The sequence below is a fragment of the Mytilus californianus genome, unplaced genomic scaffold (genome assembly GCF_021869535.1).
Source record: "Mytilus californianus isolate M0D057914Y unplaced genomic scaffold, xbMytCali1.0.p SCAF_7, whole genome shotgun sequence".
In the NCBI taxonomy this organism is placed as follows: Eukaryota; Metazoa; Mollusca; class Bivalvia; order Mytilida; family Mytilidae; genus Mytilus; species Mytilus californianus.
Window position 1 is genome coordinate 26468279 of NW_026262723.1, and position 20429 is coordinate 26488707.

At 31.3% G+C, this 20429-nt stretch overlaps 1 protein-coding gene across 1 annotated transcript; it reads right to left on the reverse strand.

The window, feature by feature from the left end:
- Positions 1 to 3026: 3026 nt before the first annotated feature.
- LOC127708840 (uncharacterized) lies at positions 3027 to 20215 on the reverse strand. Its single transcript, XM_052213989.1, has 10 exons — positions 20120 to 20215; positions 17688 to 17903; positions 17158 to 17300; positions 13069 to 13252; positions 12044 to 12154; positions 9481 to 9669; positions 7596 to 7730; positions 5538 to 5588; positions 4946 to 5024; positions 3027 to 3739 (listed from the first exon to the last, which is right to left on the reverse strand). The coding sequence occupies exons 1-10, from the start codon at positions 20181 to 20183 to the stop codon at positions 3259 to 3261; spliced, it is 1653 nt and encodes a 550-aa protein (XP_052069949.1). The 5' UTR covers positions 20184 to 20215; the 3' UTR covers positions 3027 to 3258.
- Between the last annotated feature and the right edge of the window lie 214 nt (positions 20216 to 20429).

The following is a 20429-nucleotide window of genomic DNA, read 5'->3' on the forward strand; positions in this document are numbered from 1 at the left end:
ACGAGTTGAGTGTGACGTTCATTTTCTCTGCACTTGTACACATTTGTGTAAGGGTCAGCTAAAGCCCGCCTCCAAATGGGGGAGTTACTCGCTACGTTGAAGACCCATCGGGGGCCTTGTGTTGTTTTATGCTCTTTGGTCGGGTTGTTTTCTCGATGAAACATTCCCCGCTTCCATTCTCAATTTTATATCCAGTATACCAGTAGAAACTTTATCTACACTGTAACTCGAGTAAAACCATATTCCATTCAACATCTTCAAATCTATTATACACATGACTTACTGTATGTGTAACTCTTTTGGCCCATTATACCAACGACGTATCTTATCTATACTGGCATATTAGATGCTTGAAAAAAGTTAATGTCGGACATTCGTTCATATCTATTTTGACTTTGACATTGCATAGTGTAAACAGTAACTGCTAACAACATCCAGGAAAATATTCATTTTCCAATTGAATATCAAATAATTGCATGTGTTATACTATATGTTAAGTAAAATTGATTTGAAAAATTTATGTGTTCAATTTTCTGATTTTGAAATTTAAAGTGAGAATTTATATTCAATACATGAACCAACTGTAAAATTATGCTGTCAATGTTTTGTTTTCGTTTTAATTGTTATTTGCAAAAAAAAAAAACGTGAAAGAGAAAAACAACCGATACGAAGATGGTTTTTTGAATGTTGAAAATTGAATAGATTATAATAATTGGATTAGTAATTTTCTGTATGCAGTGTTGTTAACACGTGTTTTGATGTCAAATGTAACGATACACATTTCTTATCTTTGTTACGTGTTAAAGATATAGGAAAATGTGGTATGAGTGCCAATGAGAGAACTCTCCATCCAAGTCACAACCTACAAAAGCAAACCATTATAGGTCAAAGTACGGTCTTCAACACGGCCCTTTGACTCACATTGAACAGCAAACTATAAAGGGCCCCAAAATTACTAGTGTAAAAACATTCAAACGGGAAAACCAACGGTCTAATCTATAGAAAAAACGTGAAACGAGAAACACTTAAGAACCACATCACCAAACGACAACTACTGAACATCAGATTCCTGTATGACTTGCGACAATTTTGATAATTCAGGCTAATTCTTTCATGCGAAAAGAACCATAACCCACGTTCGCCATATACGATTATTTTAATGCTTGTACGAAATCGCATAATATTTTTATCATGCTAATATTTGTTTAGTTGTTCCTTATCTTATATCGTGTTTGATAAAATGTGAAAACACGTTTGTTTAAGATAAAAAAGACAGGTTTTGAAATAAATATTTAAATCATAGACGTTGCGTCAGTTATACGTGACTGTATATAAACAACTTCTTTAATAATATCATGCAATGGATATTTTCCTTATAGGAAAAAAATTTTAAAAAAACGTGTGTTTTATCTAAAAGTAATTTTTCAAATTTAATGTAAAAGCATATATTTTTCTAGTCTTACAACTCATTTAGCCACAATTTGAAATCATTGTCGGATAAAATAAAATGATTTATTACTTTTTAAAGATTTAGATAGAGTCAAAGATAAATCAATTATCTTTAAGGCTATTGTGAATCCTCAGCAACTGTTGTACACTTTGTTACTTCTGACTTGTCATCGCATTCTTTTCGATTGTGTTATTTTACTTTTCATGATATATCCTGAACTTATATTGCGGTTGATTCATGCATAATGGGTGCTATTTTGCGTTCAATGATTATTTCGGATATTTCTTATTAGATTTATAAGAAGATTGTAACTATGAAACAATAGTGCTGATCCAAGTTGACGGTACGTACATGAAGTCATAGTCTTAGAATTAATAACAGAGAATGGAACTGTGTTCAATACGCGATCGCTTTTCGCTGTACTTTGTCTAAATGCCATTTTGTGTTTCCTTTTTTGAAATAGTTAAAATTGAGAATGGAAATGGGGAATGTGTCAAAGAGACAACAACCCGACCACAGAGCAGACAACAGCCGAAGGCCACCAATGGGTCTTCAATGCAGCAAGAAACTCCCGCATCCGGAGGCCTCCTTCAGCTGGCCCCTAAACAAATATGTATACTAGTTCAGTGATTATGGACGTCATACTAAACTCCAAATTATACACAGGAAACTAAAATTAAAAATGATACAAGACTAACAAAGGCCAGAGGCTCCTGACTTGGGACAGGCGCAAAAATGCGGCGGGGTTAAACATGTTTTTTGAGATCTCAACCCTCCCCCTATACCTCTAGCCAATGTAGAGAAAACAAACGTACAACAGTACGCACAGTAAAACTTAGTATAAGAGAAGTCCGAGTCCGATGTCAGAATAGGATACAAAAGAAAATAAACAAAATGACAATAATACATAAATAACAACAGACTACTAGCAGTTACTGACATGCCAGCTCCAGACCTCAATTAAACTGATTGAAAGATTATTTCTTCATCATATGAATATCAGGCACAATCCCTCCTGTAAGGGGTTTAGTATTATACCGTCATAAAATATATGAGAAGAACATAACCCGTGTCATGCCATCAACTGGTTTTAGAATAAATTTGTTTAATTCCGATGCAAAGACCCTATAAGTGAATCAATATTAAAGCCAAAATATGCAATTGTTAATGACCTGACAACAGTATCGTAACTATATCCCTTCTTAATAAGTTGTTTGTTTTTAGAATGCTGAAGATTATATGACAATGTTGACTGCTGTACCCTCTTTTTGACGTTTTTATATTTTATGCTCTAACATTGTTGTCAATATAATGCAATTCAATGCGACTGTCATAAAAGTGAGAGGTTTAACTAGCTATAACACCAGGTTTAATCCAACAGTTTTTTTTTCAATTGTTAGATGTGTTTGAGCTTTTTATTATGCCATTATATAAAGGACTTTCGGTGTTGTATTTCCCTTGTAGTTTGGTATTTTTGTTATATTACTTTTTATGTTATGAAATGTCATGTGTTGACAACGTTTCATATATATTATAAACATGGAAGAAGAGTATACAGACCAGAGTAATTATGAAAAAAGCTCAATTGTTTATTATCTTATGATCTTAATAGATATAGTTTATACATGAGAATGAAATGTGCCTTGCAATTATAAATGCAAAAACAACAGACGGTCAAACACAACTTTCTTAAAAGCTAGGAAAATACAAAAAAATATATTTATATCATGCACGTCATAAACCTGTTATAGTTTTATTCTGTGAATGTCACATTCAGGTTCAATAATGATGTCATGGAATTAGAAATCCTATTTGAAATACACAGGTTCATTATGAGTCTCTCCTTGCTGTCGAAAGGCGTGGGAGACATCATAATCATCAATAATTTCTCTAGTATGGTTATATATTTCACTTATCTCGTTTCTCTGAATCAACCCATGTGTATCTGTCTCATCATACACCGTATCAAAATCTCTATTGTGATCATAATAACAGACATCTTCATCAACATGCGACCTGTACTTCTGGCTCGTACTTGATACATCATACTCATTGCTATCAGGCAACCCTGCTTGGTCATATGTTGATCCCATTTTGTGTATTTCCTGCTGATCATTATCTGTGTATGTGTTGCTTTGTTTTGCCGAAATCATTAGATTTGCATCACTTTGATCTTTGTTCGCGCCATCCGGTGTATGAGATTGGTTTTCATGTATCTGGTCGCCTGTCACTGTTGAATAATACACATCAGGTGCAGTGGGTACCTCTTTTGGCATGTAACGTGTTTTTCTGCGAATATAGAAGGTAAAGTAACACATTTTATATGAACATATCGGAATATCTGATATAAACATTGTCCGTGTCGTAACACAAAAAAGTACGATTAAATATTTACCGTTGATTGTTTATTTTTGAAACTGATGAAAACTATATTTTTACACAACAATAACAATGATGATTACGTTAAAAGGGGAATATGAACAATCAGTAGAATTTCAATAGCATTCGGATAAAAACACACAAAAGTCAATGTGCTAAAAATAAAGAAGATGGAACATGTAAAACAATACATTTATTTTTAGTTTGGTTTGCAGAACGGAAAAAATCTGTTGCAAAGTAACCCACCGTTTAACCATTAATCAGAAAAATTCAAAATTCGACAAAGAATGATACAGAAAAAAATGATGGTTTTCAAGAAAAACGAAGAAAAGACAAACAAAAATATCAAAACGTTACACAGGTTACATTTAGTAATGAGTGACACGAACCCTATGAAAAACATCAGGTGCTCGGAAAGGGAAATCCAGTGTCACTGCTTGCCATTTTTAGCATTTCTTTATTTTGTTGGGATGTTCGGTGAAAGAATCAATCCCTTTAAAATATGCAGTATCCACTTCATGAAAATAAAAATCTGGTAAAGAAATTTATTTCTTCGACATTATGGAGTAAGAACAAACAGTGGTATACTTGGGATCAGAACAATACACTCGAAGAGACGACAGTGACATGCCTTCCTAAAAATGCTTACCTCGTGAACTAACACTTGAAAAGGTTATTATTGACAAAACGATACAAACAATATATTTGAAATTCTATATTTCTTAAACGAAATTCAGTAGGTTTTCTTGTTTTTTTTATTTGGTGGAACATTCAAATTGAAATTTCATTCGAATTTAACATGCAATGCAGAGACAAATTAAAATTTGGAAAATGTATGTATTGCATACACACTATCAACACCTACTTCGGACTAAAATGGAATCAAATTTTATTTTGCAACTTTAGAGCAAGCAGTAGCACGGCCCTGGGTGCGGGATTACTTCACTGTGTAGAAGACCCGTTGGTATCCTTGGGCTGTTTTCTGCTTTTTGGTCGGGTTTTTGTGTCTTTGACAAATTCCCTACTTCCATTATCAATTTTATTTACTGAATTATCAAATAAACTAAACTGTTGGAGTATGTTCAAGAATATTTGAAGCGACAACAACGATCTTACCTTCGGATACATATAGCTAGAACCACCACTACTATCAGCAATATTGTCAGTGAAACTGCTATTCCAACATACATACTAACTAAATAAGATATCAAATTTTGGTTATCATATACGTTAAATAGCAATTAAACAGTATAAATAAACAATACATTTTCTTTAAATTTTTATTGGGTCATCATCATATAGAAATATTGTATCGATGTGATTGAACAGAAACAAATAAAAGAATGAACCTGCATTCAATACCATACGTTTCAGAAGCCTTGTAAACCAATAGTATACAGTTTGCAGCCTTAAATCCGAAAAGGTCGTAGATAGTCTCGCAAAACAAAAACTTGGTTCATCATCTCAGGTTGTTTCTGTCTATGTTAGCAAAACGTCTGCATTGAATTTTATTCTTTATAAATGCATTATTCATTGTCATTTTAAGTTAACAAGCAAACAAAACTTTAAAAAAAGTAAAACTTAGTTTTTTATTAATTTGTTTTCATTAAATATTGACATACACATACAGCGTACACGTTGCTTTATTACTAAAAAAGTAGGGAACCAATTTTAGTCTACAATAATTATGATTTAATAATATATTTACCTTTTGAATCCACTGTTTTTTTTTCCTTTTTTTTTGGGATGCCATCTGTATCTACAAATTATGGATTTACTTATCATATGTTTATTAATATAACTCATATAACGGGTATAATTGGTCAAAAACTGTTTGATGCTGTTGAATCACATAGTTAATTTGCAATACGAAACAGTTAAAGATATTTATGATTTGTCTTGCCAAAAATTGTAAAAAATCACATATGTTTACGTGAGCAATACAACAGATGTCACAGGTGATACATGATCTACTTTCCCCCTTCAGAGCACACGATCAGTGTTTAGTTTTCAATGTTGTGTTTGGTAACTGTTTTTTTTTCTCGCTTTTTTGCCATGTTGTTGCCGGTCATTTCTTCGAAAGATGAATTTGAAGATCTCTTTGGTATCTTATCTTTTGAAACATGCTAGGTCGGTACCTATTAAAACGTTTAAACCCGCTGCAATTGTTTGCACCTGTCATAAGTCAGGAATCTGATGTTCAGTAGTTGTCGTTCGTTGATGTGGTTCATAAGTGTTTGTCGTTTCTAATTTTTTATATAAATTAGACCGTTGGTCTTCCAGTTTGAATGGTTTTACACTAGTCACTATTCTGGCCCTTTATAGCTTGCTGTTCGGTGTCAGCCGCAATTTGACCAATAATGTTTTACTTTTATAAATTGTGACTTTATATAGAGTTGTCTCATTGGCACTCATACCTGATCTTCTTATATCTATCTATATAGAACTTAAAAACATACATATAGTTGATTGATCTGTGCGTGATATAGACGTGTATGGTGGTATATCATCTGTATGCCGACTTAATTGCAGAAGAAACATGTGATTTTGCATATTCTATACTATAAATAACAACTTTACGTAGTTTGCAATATAACTTATGGTCAAATATTATATTTTCTTTGAAATTTCTTTTGAACGTACTTGTGCAATTGGTGATATCCAAAAAAAAATTTACCACATAATGTACTGATTTTTCATGCATCACTCGTTATGCAAATCCACGTTCAGTCCGAATGTCGTTACCTCTTCGAGTTTTATCTCATAAATACAGATTGATTTGGAATTTGACTGTCCTGTTGAAATTTTATTTCAACCAAGACCACATTTTATTTGTTTTGGTAGTGGTTTTCTTCAGAGACTGTAAATTTAGGTATGAACTACGTGTTCGTATTGATCATTTGAATGAATCTCTTTGAAAAGTGTTTCTTTTGTTAAAAGTAAAACTGATATTGTTTATGTTGTTATTAAGGGCCAATTTCTTTCCCAGTGATATCCTTTCATTCAAAAATAGATTAAACTTTGACTCAATGCTATTCCCTTTTTAAATTCTGTTTTGACACATACATTATTATTATATTTTTACATGATTGAAAGACACTGTTTACATGTGGCGTAGTTTTAATTTTCTTGTTCAGACAGGAATAAATCAATACCTATTGTTAGATTCACATTCAGAATGTCACGTGTATCTAGAATACGTGTCACCAACATTGACGATTGTAATCATATATAGTGTTTCTTCTATTATGTTTATTTAAGGAATGACTGTAATTTATTTTCTTTCTAAATAACATAAAAGATGTATTGCACACTGAAAAACCCGCGTAGGCTATTTCGTCATATATACTTATGGTTTAATTTAAATTCCAATTGAAAGGAGTAAATTTTGAAAAAAAACGTTGGTGACGTCACGATCACATGACAGAATTATGCCTATGAGCTGATAGACAAAACATTTTCACCCAATCAGAAAAGTAATAAACCTAAATTAAATTATACATGTTATATGATTATCCATTTCTTGAAAACTAGAAATACTTCATAAAAACACAGAGCAAGATTAAAATTTTTGTGAAACTTTCCCATGTCATGGTCAGTTTATTTTCGACTTATTGCTTGCAAAGTCCCTTTGGTACATGTGGTATCTGTCGCTTCTCTTTTAAAATGTTAATGCTTTTATATATTTAAATCGTTACCAATACCCTGATTTTTTGTTAACAACAAAAACAAAACATAAACAAAATAGATATAAATGATACACTACCGGAGACGTCTTTCTGACAAAGAGAATGGTAAGCATTGTCACAATTTTCAGCAATTAGAATGTAATTCGAATCGGTTGTTAGCTTCATTGCTAAACATTTGTATCCATTTTTTCTATCCTTGTCAGTTACATTATCTAAATGCAGAGATAATAGTTTAAGATATACATTCTTGTAGGCACACACAACATGTTTTAAAGAATCACAAACAACATCAAGTAGCAGGAATAAAATGCATGGATTTATTACAAGCATACATAGGACATGTAATCACAAAATGATGTAAGTATTCGTCATATATATATATATAAGGCAATTGATGGAAATAAGAAGACGAGATAAGAGTGTAAATGAGAAAACTTTCCATACAAATCACAATGTGTAAAAGGTAAACCATTATAGGTCAAAGTACGGCCTTTAACATGGAAATCATGTTCACTTTTATGATAATCACCAGTAAATAGACTATAAGAGACAATGCGTCTTCCAGTCCGTTAACATACATATATGTTGTAAGATACCATGCATGTTATATAAGGTAACCTTAGAATACGGATCGGACTGTAAGCATACTATATGCACAGAAGTAAATCATGTGAATACACAGACAAAACTGTATTTGCAAAATCACTCAAATTCTTCGCAAAATTCAAATTATCTTTGTTAACATATCCTAAGATTTAATTTATAGCACCATCGGAATTTTTGTATACTTAATGTATCATGATCCTTTATATTATCGGTCAGGGAATCAAAAACGATTTAATATTAGAGCGACATACTTATAAGTATACAATACATGTATATTGATTGCAATTCAATCGAACCCTTAGCATATTTAAACAAATATTGCTGACCTGTTTAGCCCCATAATATTTTATATGTGCTCGGCCTAAATTTGTTGTTCAATGGCTGTTTTTAGTTTAATATACTATTTATCAACTTTTTAGTATTGGTTTATACTTAAATCGTGCAATGAGTTTTCTCGTTTGAACTGTTTTAAATGTATACGTTTCTTATATAGGTGTAACACCACCATTGATTTTCCCCTATTAGTCTTTGTAAAATGTGCACTTTTCAAAAATATGTGCAAAATTTATATTTTTTTTTAAATAAAAAAATACTTGGCATGAGTAAAGTTTTATCCCGTCCAGTACTATAGAAAAAGTTTCACATAACATGTCATTGCATATAAGAAAATAACCATCACAAGAAGTTAACCAATCAAATTTTCCCCTTTTTTTAACATGTGTACAAGCTTTAGTAACCATGTTACCTCAAGTTTCCAAAATATTCTATAGAACCCCCCCCCCCCCCCCAAAAAAAAAAAAAAAGAATAATGGTGCTTTGAAATACCCAAGATATATGTTTTTGACACAGAAATGTTTTCCTGCAAAGAAATGTAGGATTAATTACCTACAACTGTCAAATTCAAGGGAATATTTTTCTTTTCGACCTATTTTCGTATGCAACTGGATGCGACGTACTATGATTTGGTGGTATTACACCTATAGCTGGCTACGCGGTATGGGTTTGCTACTTGATGAAGGCTGTACGGTTTCCTGTACCTGTTAACTTCTACCTCATTTGGTGTTGACAAAGAGTTTTTTTCATTGGTAATTAGAAATCTATTTATTTCAATTTTTGAAACTGCCAATTGCCGATTTTAATTGCTTGAAGCTTCCATTTTGAATAGGTATAGATAAAAACACCAAATCAGCTATAATATAATTATGTAAATGTTATATTTATTTTGCATGGTATGAAAGTTTTCTTATTTTATGTACACATAACAATAAATAAAAGCCGTATATAACCTTTTACATGTGAATAAAACAACTTGAAAGGTTTAAATATTGAAACGCAGCTTTTTTATTGGTAGTTTACCTGTATTCCAATCAATCCTCTCTTTGATGAACATATTGTGCCACAGTTGAACTGCTTGAAACTCATCAATATTTCCACACTGGTAGTTCAAAAGTTGAAGATATTTTCCAGATTGATTGCACGTTCGTCTTGCATCATACCAATTCAACATATGTTCGAAACACGCTACGTCAATATACCTGTTTCCATCTTACAAGTATGACAAGAAACACACAAATTATAAATAAAACACAAGTATTTAGTTCACTTGATTATGATATTATCATACTATGACTGTCAAACAGTAAGTGTACGGTTCAAATTGTAATGTCAAACTTCATTTACTGTAAATTTTTGCATGGTGAAGTATTGTTTCCATTTCAATTGAATGGCAAACGCTTGAATTTGACGGATGAAGGTCAAATTAACGACACAACATTTTATTGCTTTTAATATTTCGCCTAAAAAAAACTTGACAATATGTTTCATTTTTTGTTTGTCTTTGTGGTTTAAAAAGTATAAGAACAAAAATACTAAACTCCGAGGACAATTCAAAACGAAAAGTCCGTATTCGAAAGCTCAAACACCTTTGACGAATGGATAACAACTGTCATATTCTTGACTTGGTTCAAGCATTTTCTTATGTACATGTAAAAAATGATGGACTGAACCAGGTTTTATAACTAGCCAAATCCCTCACTTGTATGACAGCCCATACAATTCCATTAAATTGACAACAATGTGTTAACAAAACAAACTGAAATAGTAGGTAAAATAGAATAGGCGTACAGCAGTCAACATCGTTTTATAGGCCTAATCACTATAAAACAAACAAATAAGTCAACAAAGAAACGTTACTTTGTTTTACCGGGGATTAGTACCTTTTTCTAACAATGTAGGTCAGTAATATACGAATAAAATATGATATGACACCGCTCAATCAATCGAAGGCTGTATTAATTGCAAACTGTGTAAATATTTAATAGCCAGTACAGTTCAATCGTATAACTCTAGACTAAAAAACTAAAATTTCTATCGCAACTCTATACAGCTTTACTATGTTTTCAAAGGTTGAGTATTTACCCGAGTAGTAATAAAAAAAAAGGATTATTGACCAAATTTTGGACGACAAACATATTTAATAGATAACAATAAATATACCATTATACAGTAATCTAGAGATTGAGCAACAAAACAATAGTCAAAACAAAACCGGAGATTAACTCATGGGCTCCGAAAGATAACACAGTGTCAACTGCAGAAATGGAACGTGAATTATTTTTTATAGTAATGTCCATGGAAAGTCATGCGACGATAAATCTTTTCCAGAGTATTCCCAATCGATAAACATAGGGGACGGGATTTGTGTACAATAATTACGATATCTAAATATATTCGTGGTCATTTGTTATAGAGAAGAACGTAAGATATATCAAAATGGCGTATTCAAAATGTTGTATTTTATACCTCTACAAAGCGTTTACTGAATGGTTATTTCTAAGCAGCATACATCTTTGATACAATTCATGATTTTACAGAAATATCCTATTATGATTCTTCATCATATACAATTGCAATTACTAACCATGCTAACAATAACAAAGTAAACAATATGTCATGAAGAGAGAGAGAGAGAGAGAGAGACAGATTCATTTTTAAAGATAACAAGAACGGGAGGATTGTTCTTCTTTTTGGCAAACAACATCAAAAGATTACAAAATTGTATGCATTATTTAATCATCATGCTATATTCAACTCAAAATATCAGAATGAAAATACAAAATTTCGCAAACTACTATTACTTTTTGCGGACAATTATCACGTAGATTTATAAGAGTAGATGATTAATAAAAATTTAAAAGGCATAACATATGATAATGGTTTACTTTTTATAAATTTTGGCTTGGATGGAGAGTTGTCTCATTGGCACTCATACCACATCTTCTTATATCTATAACATATATATGACAAAAGAACGATATGTATTTCAGCGGTTATGAACTTTGCACTGTTGAAGGTAGACGTAGTTACTATTTACTAATTTTGGATCCTCAATGCTCTTCAACTTTATACTTGTTTGGCTTTCTATCTATTTTGATCTGAGCTTCACTGATGAGTCTTATGTAGACGAAATGCGCGTCTTGCATATCAAATTATAAGCCTGGTACCTTTGATAACAACGTTTACACAGTCATGCTGACCTGTCTCATTTTTTAAAACCTATATAAATAGTTTGACACCGCTCCGGCCTCGAGTAGAAGTATGGAATCATGTGCGTGCACCAAGAATCAAAGGTTTTTCTTAGTATATGTGCTTAAGATCACCAAAAACAGACAGGACGGCAGTGTGTACATGTATTTATTCATATTGCCAGCACTGGCATTCGCAACTTTAAAAATGCTGGACTCTACCATCCAGAAAGCATTATATTGAAATGTATCATTGATTGACATGATTACTTGTGCAAATAGCTTCACAATTTTAGGCATTGGGATATGATTATGTCACTATATTTTTAATATCACTTACGATATTTGAATACATAATTCCAAGAAATAATATTTAATTATTAAGCGACATTTACCTGTGTGTATGACCTCTTCACACTTAACCTTGAATGTTTCTTTACAACTACTACGTTTTACAGCTTTACTAGTGCCATACGTATAAAAACAATTTCCTCCAATTTCGTCACCTGCAATTGTTTATCTATTTTTTTCATCGTTTTTTTATTTTTTTAAAATCCTTTGCGCATCATTTGGAAAACAATTAAACACAAAACACAACATAGAAAACTAAACACTGAGCAACAAAAATCCTTTAAAGAGATTGGAGTGATTTCAGCTGCTCCAGAAGGATAATATAATCCTGCTCCAAGTGTGACACCCGTCGTGTTGCTTATGGTAGTACAAACCCGGTAATAAGTCTAATTCCGTATGTAATTGAATGCGAGAGGGACACATATTATGTTTATTCAAAGCTTACATGTGCTTGATTTCAATTGCATTATGAGCTTTTTCACACACCTGTTTACAATATACTATATCATAAGTACGATTTATATTGTTAATAAATGGATTTTCGTAGTTTCTGGTTTTAAATAATTAATTTTTGGCTTCGAATAGCTAGATATTGTCGCTGCCATTTAATAATATCTAAGGATTACAAGAGTTTAAACTTTGGAAAAGTTGATTTTTAATACCGATGAATAACTCTTGTACACATCAGGACGATACATAATTGCGATGTTTCTTTTTTATTTTCCGGAATAGTAATATGGTTTTACAGACTTAGCTTGAAGTGAACTTTAAATAAAAAAAAAACTGTTAATGCAGGAATTAGAAATCAAATGATACAATGAGCATTACGACATGTACAAGAACTGTGTTTGCAAAAACACTCGACATATATTACAAAATAATATGAATGACTTGACATTTCAGACAAAATGCTTTAATTCATCGCTATTATGTTTATGAGGTTAACATCATCAATGATATGAGTTAGAAATGATCCAACGAATCAAAATCAATTCAATATTAGTAATAAGTGTACTGTTATTTTTGTCATGTTTCGATATGAGAAAAAATTGTAAAAAAGAAAACTTACTCATCGGTAATCCTATCTCTTTAAGCTTATACGCTGAAAAAATATCATTTTTGCCACCACATCTGTCAAACTTGTCTTCGTCACATCGTATATTGCAGGTTTTGGTAGAAATCATCTGCATTTTCATGATTTGTGCCTTCCACAGTTGTTCTGTTGCAAGCGGTAAACAGTAGCAAGTATCACTCTGTGTGAAATCAAATACATTAAATTGTAACTACATATTCATCAACTATAGCACAATTTCTATACTCACATTTGTAAATCAAGAAAACTATTATCAAACTAAACTAAACGTCAAAAAGGAAAGTAATCCGTTCGAAATTTTATTCTATTATAATTTGAATGACCGTCCAGAAATAAATGATCACATTAATTTTGTAATATTTCCGACTACATATTTTCATCAGTATACAACAAATATAAGATTGCTTTTTAAAGAAATAAAAAAAAAAGATGTGGAAGTTTGTTTTGTAAATTATTTAGTTTAATCATGATAATGTGACTGTTGTTTTTTTTTTCTATCCAATTTTGTTTTCTCCTCGGTCTTTGTGTTGTCGGTTTTTGTTCAATTCATATTTTTGTTATCAACATACAAATTAGAAGATCTGGGGTGTTCGTTAACGAGCTAGCCATTCAAACATTATAATAGATTCACGTTCCATTTTAAACAAATTATTTTATAATCCAACACTAAATTTATAAAAAGACATATTATTATGTTTTAAAATATTTGACATATCTTCATTTCTTTTGACTACAACGAAATTAAGCGTAAAATGTGCACGATACATCGAATGAAAATCGGTTTTATGGTATATGAAATTAAGACAGTCGATACCTGGGACTAGTACAGATTCAATTTGTTCGTCTAAGGTAGCTCCCAAAATGAAAAGTGTGATCAGGTAATAATCAGTGTTAAAAGTATAAGTGATATTCAATTTTTAGATTATAAGTACTAAACCAATGTAGACAAATTATACGACAGTTTTCCATTGTTTTTAAATATCTTAGATGATTAAGAAGAGATAAACACAGGAAACAAACAACAGAGGGACTCGGATGAATTCTTACAGGAACGAGACACTGTGTTTCGACAGGGCAGGCTTTTCATGCTATGTCTGCATCACCCATCAATAGAGATTCACATTCAGTCAACATGTCACACAAGCAGACACAATAATACGGCTATACTGATATGTGAAGATCGATATTAGACCACGAAATCATGTTGATAGTAAGTTGAGACAGCACATCATATTGGTATTATGTAGTCCTACGGACTGAGGATTTCCGTCGTTCTTCTTGCTAACATTGCACGAGGGTAACATTTTAACTGAGATATGCAAACACAATACGATGGAGAATAGTTTATGTTACGGTTGAAAACAAAATGACAATTGGACAATTTAAATCATCACTATTGACTAAGATTCTGATTTGTGGCATTTATTCAAAGAAATAAAAGGATTATTCATTTGATCAATTAATGTTTAGAAAGGGAGACGATTTATATAATAATATTTACTAGTCAACATAAGAAACGATATATTTTCAATATATAATGAAATTGAATACACTGTACTAAGGTCAATAATTGCCCAATTGGTCTTATTTTTACAGAGTGTTATTTTCCTATTCAACCATTTAATTTAAGGCAAAAACGCGAAATTATTTGTTTTAATTTTTTGTTATTACAAAAATCGTATTTTATAAAAAAAAAAAAAAAATAGAAAATCGGTATTAGAACTTAAAATCTAAATCTTAAACATGGTCTGCTCAAAATTTTGAATGCCTTTGCAGATATTTGAATACTTAATTCTCATCTTCGAAATTGTGTGCCGACTTTTGTCATCCTTTTCCGCAAAATTGAATTTTACTCCTGTGTTCAATAACACGGTATTTTCTAACTTTCAAATTTTGTCAGATCATTTTAATCATATGCAGTTGCTTTGTAAATGAATGTTTTTCATTTGATAATTTAACAATGTTTCCTATTTATTATATTTTATGACAAATTGGAGTTCAAACTTGTGTATCGTTTCTTTTGTTGACTAGTATATTATGTACATGTATTGCTGAATCAGTAAAAACACCAATTCATAAATAAAATAACGAATTTCATTATGTAATACTTTAAATCGATAAGATATTATAGTCATAAAGACACAATTTATACAAATATAGTATCCAGATTCTTTTGATTTAAATGTTGTTCGATCACGAATTGTAAATTGTTCGATATTTGTCTTCTGAGATTAGATATTCTATTACTTTAACTTTCAAAGGGAATATATTAAAAACTGTAAGGGTATAATTATTTCCGTTTTTACGCATTCCCAATACATGTGGATGTTATCTTAAAGCAGTGTCAAATTTATACATCGAAGCTTATGTTAGCAGGTTGTTTGAATTGAGATGTGATCAATACATTGTATGTTGCTCAGATCAATATTTCCTGCTTTTGTTACACCGAACTTCCTGGAACCAGTTCGGACCTTAAGCAATCAAAGTAATGTTAAGACAAAATTGTTAAAAAAAACATGAAACTGCAGTAATTAAATGAGAAAATATAAGGGGTTAGTGGCTTTTATCGTTTACAGTTATTAACGTTACATTATTATTGGGGATGGTAAAATAAAATATTTTCTAAGCTGCAGCTATTCTTTTCACAAAACATCTAACGATTAAAATTGTTCGTTAGTTATACTGAAATGTGTATGACTAACGAGTATTTTTACTCTTAAGAGTTTTTGTAAAATGAGTCTGTTATTTAGTTCATACCATTGTCAATTTCAAATTTCATCGCTATGTTTTTGTTGAATATATGAAAAAAAGAGAAGACGATTTTTAAAGACTGTACTGTTTTAATATTTTTATTGATGTTTTTCCGCAATAGAAAAAAAATGTAAATAGGCATATCTACTAATAATGGCGTCTGAACTAAGATATTATAGTATCCTTCTGATTATACATGCAGTCATATTTTTACTGAACTGTAAAACAATATCTAGCTATATACTTTTTATTCAATCAAATGTAACAATGTGTTAGAGTTTGGTTTTAGGCGGTCATCTGCTTTTTGAATTTTACAGACCACACACTTTGCTAAAATAATATCTTAAGTACTAAATATATTTTTTAGGAATTTCAAATGCATTGAAAAATATATGCGTTTATTATGATTGATTTGTTTATTCATACATGTATATACCTTTTTAAAAATGTGTATCTTAGCGGATTGACTTGTAAATAGTACATAATGTGTATGATCAATGTGATCTTTGACACTTAATTATTCCTGAAAGAATATTATGGACAATATACAATTACTTAAATATTACCAAATTTACAATACTCTATTTGGTAAATCATTTACACAATATTGGAAGCTTGTTTTTCACATACTGAAAGATACCTCACTTTTAATTTGGTACGCAAAACAAATTTTCAGTGGCGCTCGAATCAAACCCGTTGATAAGACAAAACCACCTTCGAGAAAGAAAACTATTCATACTCGAAACTTCAAAAATAAATGTTATAAATATGCTATGGACACCACCTTTTAATGTCCGTCTGGTATCATTCGCCTCTCTTTGACTAACATGATTGTGTTTATATTTGTCAAAATGCATTTTAGGGATTCCTATAAAAGGCTCATTCGCTAGAACCATTTAGCATAAGGTGTATAAAAAACTGATGGCACTGCCACTAATCACATACATAACGAAATTTATTTTAAATATTACATATTAAACACTATTTTTTTTATTAAACACATAAAAAGTAAAGTCTTTTTGAGATTGTGCAAAATGTTGGATTTTACCTTCGATACTGAACGTTCAAATAATAAAATATCTGAATATAAACATTATTTAGTTCATGTTCATACAAAATCATTTATTCAGTTGGTACATCAAAACGAAATTAGTCAATTATTTCCAACAATTTAAAAATCTTAATCTTCGAAAACAGACTTAATTCTAGATTCCTTTGAAAATAATTGAATTGTTGGAAATATATTAAAATATGCAATTGCAGATATCAGGCAAGCAGATGTTCCAAGTAAAAACAGTATTTGATTGCAAATACCTGTAGTAAAATGAAGTCTTCATTCTTTAAGTATCCATCTTGAATACAAAATAATGCACACTTTCCAACACCATTATTCACAAGTTTTTTCTTTTTCGTTAATGCATTTGCTGTACTGTTGACGTCGGTTAAACTTATACACTCTAGCAAAAATTGATAACACAAATCAGATGGAAACAATTACAAATAAAGAAACAAAATAAATGAATAAGTTAATGCAATAATTTTATTTGCGAGCATTTTTTTTACACAGGTGATTTTTTCGTTGGTAAACTGATATAACAGACAAAAGTCTTTGTCGTTTTTGTATGCTTTATTGACTCTTTTAAAATCCATAACAAAAAACAAACGCTTGCCCATATCGAAACACGAATTGTTAACAACTGTCATATCCTGACTTGGCATAGGGACTAGTCGCACTTATTACAATCTTAGAAGAAAGTTTGAAAAGCAAACATGATTATAATTTTCTTATGGTCACGTATCAAACAATGCTATGCATTTAACAAATTAGTCAATTATTCTTTTACCGTAATATTCCATTATAGGTGATCGTACTGCGTAGCCATCTATCCAAAGAAAGGGCGGTTTGATTTTTACATTTCGCAAAACATCATTGGCCTTACTAGAATTACACGTATCTGAACGACAAGAATTGAATAAGTCTTTCCCAGACAATTTCCAGCCGTCTATACAGTTATTGGCAGCCTTAACCCAAGTATTGTTGGCGTCACTCACATAAAAATCTGCAAGTCAGTAAACAAAAATAACAATTACATGTTAACATTAATAATACATTTTTGTCTTTTGACTAATTAACAGTAGAGTAGACAAATTATAGATACAGACAACTGCTTAATCTGTTTCAATGAAATAAGTCTGGAAGATCTTGATTTATTCATTAGTTGGTACTGGCTTTTTACATAGCTGGGAGTAGTTACGATCGTACACTACTGGTACTATGTGCATTTTGGCTTCGCTTAAGTCATTTTTGTTGTGTGTTGTGTCGATCTGATGAGTAAAACTATTTTCAATTGATTCCTACACTTTTGTTTTTATTTTGCCCTGCTACATATTTGTTCCATGTTAGAAGATGATTGAGTACCCATAAATATGTTTTACCCCGCCAGATTTTGTATGTGCTTGTCCCAGTTCGGGATCCCATAATTCAACCGCAGTAGTTAGTTATGGTCTATGATATCTGTTTTTGTGTATTGATTCGTCATACATAACATGAATAAGGCTGATTGTCTTTTAGATCGAATTTTGCCATATTTTGTGATCTTAGGTTTTCTATAGCTGACTATACGGTATGAGCTTCGCTCATTGTTGAGGGTCTAACAACGACCAATAGTTGCTTTAATTCATGTTATTCTCATTGGCTACTATAGCATGTATAGCAGATCTCTTTATTTTTATATCTATAGGAAATAATTTTCAATGCCACAACGGTTTGTCGTCATTTCAAAGTCACATTAATACAATCATCACATAGAAATAGTGCACATCGAAGGACAACTTCCAAGATAGTTCACTGGTTTGAACAAGTTTCTTGGATAAGAATAGTATGGACGCCGTCATTTTGGTTATGTTACTTGGTAAACTGTTATATTCTATTTTTGTGGTCTTCTTTTCCAATTTCATGACTAGAACGAATACTTTCATACTGTTATGAGGAAAAAACGACTGCAATTGACACAACATATGACTGATACGCTAGGCCAGTGTCTCAAATGACTAGAGACAGCGTTTAAAACTTACGAGACCAGTATAGGCGTTTAATCTGTACTATAAACAATAGTCTGCTATCATAATTATGACGTTTTGACTGAATACGGATTCACATGTTGAGCGATGCATGCACAGCAGACGACGTTAAATCTGTCGACTCAGCCGGTCTCACGTCTTACATAGTTTATACTATTTCCTTCGTTTTTGTTTGTTAGTTTATTTGTTTCGTCTTACATAATTTTAGTGATTTACACATCGGTAAATTTCTATCGCCATAAGTCATTGCCTGAGTTGTATTTACCATAGAACAACACGTGGCTGTCAGCAATTGAGCAAGATTTGTTGATTCCTTGTAGCTTTTTAGCTTTACATAACGTGAGATAACTTTGGCATGTTAAGTGGTGTGTTTAATTAATTGATTGTTGGTTGCTGTGAACAACCTTATTTTATATATGATAAACGTTTGTTTTTCTTATCTTCTTTTACTACTGGGAATGTATTTTCTGTACTCTTCCAACTTAAGATTTCCGTTATCCCTTTTGATTTTCATAACAAGTTCTACATTGATAAAACCTGTTATTTATTTTTTATCAATGGGCATTTGCTTTTTACATGTTTGAAAACACCTAATCATAAAAAAAGAGATACCAAACAAATAATACCAATCACAACATAGATTGGTATTCATGTTTAATATGAAGAATATGGTATGATGTCAATTCCCCTATCGATATCCCTTTTAAATATCCTGTTGAATCTCAATGTAAGCGGAACATATTTCCTTGTGCATGGTATGATGAAACATATGACTCGACCTTGACATTTCAAGTTAGTCAAGATTTTCAAAAGTATGTTAATGTTAGTAATACACTAGCAGATTTAATTTGGATACTTATTAATATTATTACTGACTAAAGGTCACTGGTCATGTCCCTCTTATTATATGAATTGGTCGAAATTGAAATATTTGACACGATATTGAAATTGTTCACATTGAGTTTAACAAAATAGATATGAGACAATACATGAGCCCGTTGTAAAGATTACCGTTGTTGTTATTGGAAAAACCTTTCGTAGTGTTTTGCCCCTCAATGCTATTCAATTCCATACTTTATTTGACCTTTAACTCTTTTGATTCGAGCGTGTATTAGGACGACAAAACGCGAATCTGACGTACAATTGCAGCTGAACGACTTTAAACAAAAGAATATTAACCAAATTAAAAACTTACATGCAGATGGATATGTTTTTGATATAAAATTTCCCAAAACAAATATACGTATGACACAATACATAACTATATGTACAGTTACACTTATACATATGCTTGAGAAGATATACACTATAAGATTCATAAACATGTACTTTTCTGACATCCGATCGGGAAGGAAATAACAAAATAACTTTCACGATCCAATTTGATATTCATAAAATGCTATATATACGTTTCTTGTACAAGCACTTGTTCGTCTTACTTATAATACCTTAACAAAATGAAAACAACACGTTATGAATGTCATGCGGCCGAAGCGCTTATCTGG